We start from the raw sequence: 4,242 nt of genomic DNA, 5'->3' as shown, positions 1-4,242 counted from the left end.
AGGCACACACGCGCACACTCACACATATACACAAAAGAGAAACAAGAAGAAGAAAAAAGTGTAAAAACTTTTGAACACATTGACATGAGAATCTTCATCAGAGATGCTCATTTCTGCTCCTGTGGAGTTTAATCACAACAGAAAGATTATTTAAAAAATAAATAATCAATTTTTACAGAAAAATGGCCAAAACGATTATGACTCAACTGTTGATGAATATGGTTGACATGGTTGTTTTGTTCTTATACTTATGGATGTTGGTTGGTAAGTTAAACAAGCATCTTTAAGCTATTAGTTCCTGGATTTTTATAGCATAAAATGAAAAGCTAGCCTATTCATAATATACATAACTTCAGATGTTTTATTTAGCCGTCACATAACCCTTTGCATGTGCAAGCTGACTACACTGTAAAAAATGGTATGAGCTATCTACTTAAAAAAATGATGGTAACAATATTACACGTAATATTTTTGAGTAGTTTTTAGGCTTGATTTTTTAATGGAATCTACCTGAATAAATCATGTAAAATCTCCTAAATTATTTAATCTATGACGCAATGATTTTAATATTATTAGTGAAATGTGCTCATTTATTTTAAGTTGATTCTCAAAAGTCCGTGATTTCGAGTATAGCCTGTTTGTATTTGACTTTGAGTTATTTTGTACAATTACAAAACTATAGCCTATAAAGCGAGAGAGCTCAAGTGGGAAATGTTTTTACTGCACTAGCATTAGCAAAGCTACTGCTCATTGAACAAATTTAAGCAACATGCCTCATGGTGGTAGTACATGCAGTTATCCATAACCATAAGCTCTACTCTTCTGCACAATGGTAACGACAGAAACTTCAATGTAACACAAACTCTTTCAAATGTCAAATTTGAAATATGCAGTTGTTGGGAAAACCGCCTGTTGGGCAGAAAAACGTTGTGTGTAATGTTGTGCAGTCAAGACTGTGTTGTGTATTCTGTATGCACACTGCACGACCGTACTGCAGTCCTGCCTTCAGTGTGATCCTTCACGCCAAGTTACCAGTTTCCTTAAAAAATATGAGGAAAACATAATCTCTTGGTTTTATTAGTGAAAAGTTCTCAATATTTTCTATACAACACTGAACCACAATTTCTTTAATAAAATATACACACTATTTTTAATTATCACCAATCAATTTTTTTAATGAAAATTACAAGACCCATGATTTATTTTTAACAGTGTATGTTTAAACCCATCTGTAGTATATTAAACGACTAATTTGATAGTGTCAAATTTTATTTTTGGACTGATTAATATGTATTTTGTTCATAAAACTCAAAAACTCCACCTGCCCACTAAGGGGCAGAAAGCACTCATAATTTGCTGATGATGAAGGGTGATGAATTTTGGACAGGGTTTGGCAAACTGCATGCCAAACGGTAACCAGAGCAAGCGAGTAAGATTAATATTATTATAGTTGTTTATTTTAAAAGTATTTAAATTCTTAAAGGGATAGATCACCCAAAAATGAAAATTCTGTCATTAATTACTCACCCTCATGTCGTTCCAAATACATAAGACCTTCGTTCATATTCGGAACACAAATTAAGATATTTTTGATGAAATCCGAGAGCTTTCTGACCCTGCATAGACAGCAACGCAACTGACATGTTCAAGGCCCAGAAAAGTAGTAAAATTGTTAAAATAGTTCATGTGACACCGTAAATTTATAAAGCTATGAAAATACTTTTTGTGCGCAAAGAAAACAAAAATAATGACTTTATTCAACAATTTCTTCTCTTCCATGGTCCTTGAACGTGGTAGTTCCATTGCTGTCTATGCAGGGTCAGAAAGATGAACGAAAGTCTGACGGGTTTGGAACGACATGAGGGTGAGTAATTAATGACAGAATTTTCATTTTTGGGTGAACTATCCCTTTTAACACCTGGTATGGCAAATACCTCTAGCAATACAATCATTGTTTTATTCAGTTATGAGATCTATAGAATGTATATAGTTCCCTAAGTCAAAAGGTCTAGTGATCACACATTTGCAAAAAGAGACAACAGTTTCATTTGCAACCACACATTTATTGATTCAGCACAGGTGTGTCAGTGCTGTTATGGTTGGGTGGTTTGGAGGTAAAGGAGGACTGCAGATGGATGGATTTACAAGTCAGATGTCACACCGTCAGGCGTTTGAAGGACTGAACCGTGGGGCAGACGGCACCCCAGTCCACGGGTTTACGGTACTCCCCCTTCTCCAGTAGGTACTGGCGCCCCCTGTAGTTTGGGTGCTCGTAGAAGATCCAGATCCCGTCTAGCACCTTACAGGAGTGAACCTCGCGTGTCCGAAAGCGCTCCACCACGGATGGACAATCCTCGGTGGTCTCGTACACCCGGCCCGCGAAATCTCCCTTGTCGTAGAGTTGAATCTTGTACTCAGAACCGCTTACCTGGAGTGGAAAGAACATCTACTGAATTTCAAATATGCACTACATAATGTTTCCACTGCATGTGGGCGACTTACGAAGTGGATCATCTTGCAGGAGCAGAGACGGTCGTTCAGACCCATCCAGCGTTGGTAATCTGGATACTCGCCCCAGGTCAAAACATACTGGTAGCCCATGAAGTTGGGCCTCTCGTAGACCACCCAGGCCCCGCTCTCCACGCAGATGGAGTTACACTGGTTCAGGTAGGCATGGAAGTCCGAACAGTCTGAAGTTGGGCCTCTCGTAGACCACCCAGGCCCCGCTCTCCACGCGGATGGAGTTACACTGGTTCAGGTAGGCATGGAAGTCCGAACAGTCGCTGTCACACTCATACCGACGGCCCTGGAATTTCTTGGCCTCGTAGAAAATGATCTGTACAAAGGAGACGGTGGAATTTTATTTCACACTCGGATATTATTTTAATAAACTACCTCTGGTTGCATCACAATTTTGTTAAAAAAAATTAAATATTATGAAAAATAAAAAAAATCTAAAATATAACAATAATATAAAATATCTACAATTATAATTATAATTACAAATAAAAATATATAAATTAAATACAATATTGTATGTCCAACCATCTCAAAATGGCTCTATCTATCACTAATCAGTCACAAATGGCAGCCAATAAATGATCAATAATCGGTGCAGAGTGTCCTGATCACCTTTGTACTCACCCGGCCCATTCTGCAGAGGTTCGGCTGGTGGCGGCGCCCGTGGTGGGGGTAGAGTTGCAGAGCTGTGCTGGTTCAGGCCCGTCCCACTCCGGCTCTTTTATACCCAGACATCTCTCTGTAAAGAGGACATTCGCTTTGTCATGAAAACCAGATCCAAAAATTGAGTCAGTGCTTTCTAGAAAAAGACAGGTGGATTATGGGGTATAGAAACAGCACCGAGTGCATGGGCCTGTTTGGATGTGTGTTTATTCAGCTGTGTTGGCAGGTACACACACACCTCCACACGCACTCGTATTAAAAATTATTGGTCCAGAGAAGTGGATAACCAACTTACTGTATGCAAAGTATTGAAATTCCTGGCTACAAAATAGCCTGTAGTATTAACACCCAAACGTGTGCATACATGCAAATGTGCAAACCCGCACACTCTGATACACACAGAAATGCCATTCCTGGCTGCAAGCAAAAAATGTCTGCCAAATTTCAGGGATCAGATGAGCTTATATGGGTTCAGTGTGACCTACTTCCACCCAAAAAACACACACAGAGTTCATTTTTCTGAATTATTTGCTTAAAGGGATAGTTCACCCAAAAATAAAAATTCTGTCATTAATTAATCACCCTCATGTCATTCCAAACCCATAAGACCTTCGTTCATCTTTGGAACACAAATTTAAGATATTTTTTATGAAATCCGAGAGCTTTCGGACCCTCCATAGACAGCAATACAACTGAAATGTTCCCAGACCCAGAAACGTAGCAAGGACATCAGTAAAATAGTCCATGTGACATCAGTGGTTCAACCGTAATCTACGAGAATACTTTTTGTGTGCAAAGAAAACAAAAATAACGACTTTATTAAGTAAGCAGCAGCACCATGCGCATGTGTTGTTTACATGAAGCGGAAGGAAGCGCATGCGTCGTGATACTCTCCACAATGGCAGTGCGCTGCTGCAGATGGGATGAGAAGGAGAAGAATTGTTGAATAAAGTCATTATTTTTGTTTTCTTTGTGCACAGAAAGTATTCTCGTAGCTTTGTAAAATTACGATTGATCCACTGATGTCACATGGACTATTTTACTGATGTCCTTGCTACG

The 4,242-nt window shown here is 38.9% G+C and overlaps 1 protein-coding gene across 4 annotated transcripts; it reads right to left on the bottom strand.

Moving 5' to 3' along the window:
- Window positions 1-2,042: 2,042 nt before the first annotated feature.
- crygs1 (crystallin, gamma S1) lies at window positions 2,043-3,250 on the bottom strand. 4 transcript variants are annotated; one of them, XM_016453774.1, is made up of 4 exons: window positions 3,145-3,250; window positions 2,703-2,836; window positions 2,503-2,611; window positions 2,043-2,446 (listed from the first exon to the last, which is right to left on the bottom strand). In XM_016453774.1, the coding sequence occupies exons 1-4, from the start codon at window positions 3,151-3,153 to the stop codon at window positions 2,156-2,158; spliced, it is 543 nt and encodes a 180-aa protein (XP_016309260.1). In that variant the 5' UTR covers window positions 3,154-3,250; the 3' UTR covers window positions 2,043-2,155. The 4 variants fall into 4 exon arrangements, with proteins under 4 accessions (XP_016309260.1, XP_016309271.1, XP_016309254.1 ...); XM_016453785.1 differs by having other exon boundaries at window positions 2,043-2,428; XM_016453768.1 differs by having other exon boundaries at window positions 3,133-3,227.
- Between the last annotated feature and the right edge of the window lie 992 nt (window positions 3,251-4,242).

Source organism: Sinocyclocheilus anshuiensis, unplaced genomic scaffold, assembly GCF_001515605.1.
Source record: "Sinocyclocheilus anshuiensis isolate Anshui unplaced genomic scaffold, SAMN03320099.WGS_v1.1 scaffold77, whole genome shotgun sequence".
NCBI classification, from domain to species: Eukaryota; Metazoa; Chordata; class Actinopteri; order Cypriniformes; family Cyprinidae; genus Sinocyclocheilus; species Sinocyclocheilus anshuiensis.
This window is presented reverse-complemented; position numbering and strand designations above follow the sequence as displayed.

What these genes read in the sequence shown, in the direction of transcription:
- crygs1 (XM_016453768.1), bottom strand. Translation starts at nt 3,153, where the DNA reads ATGGGCCGGGTGAGTACAAAG. An exon ending in GCCTGGGTGGTCTACGAGAG is followed by an intron (nt 2,612 to 2,702) that starts GCCCAACTTCAG and finishes GGTCTACGAGAG; the next exon opens with GCCCAACTTCATGGGCTACC. An exon ending in CCTGCAAGATGATCCACTTC is followed by an intron (nt 2,447 to 2,502) that starts GTAAGTCGCCCA and finishes GAAATTCAGTAG; the next exon opens with ATGTTCTTTCCACTCCAGGT.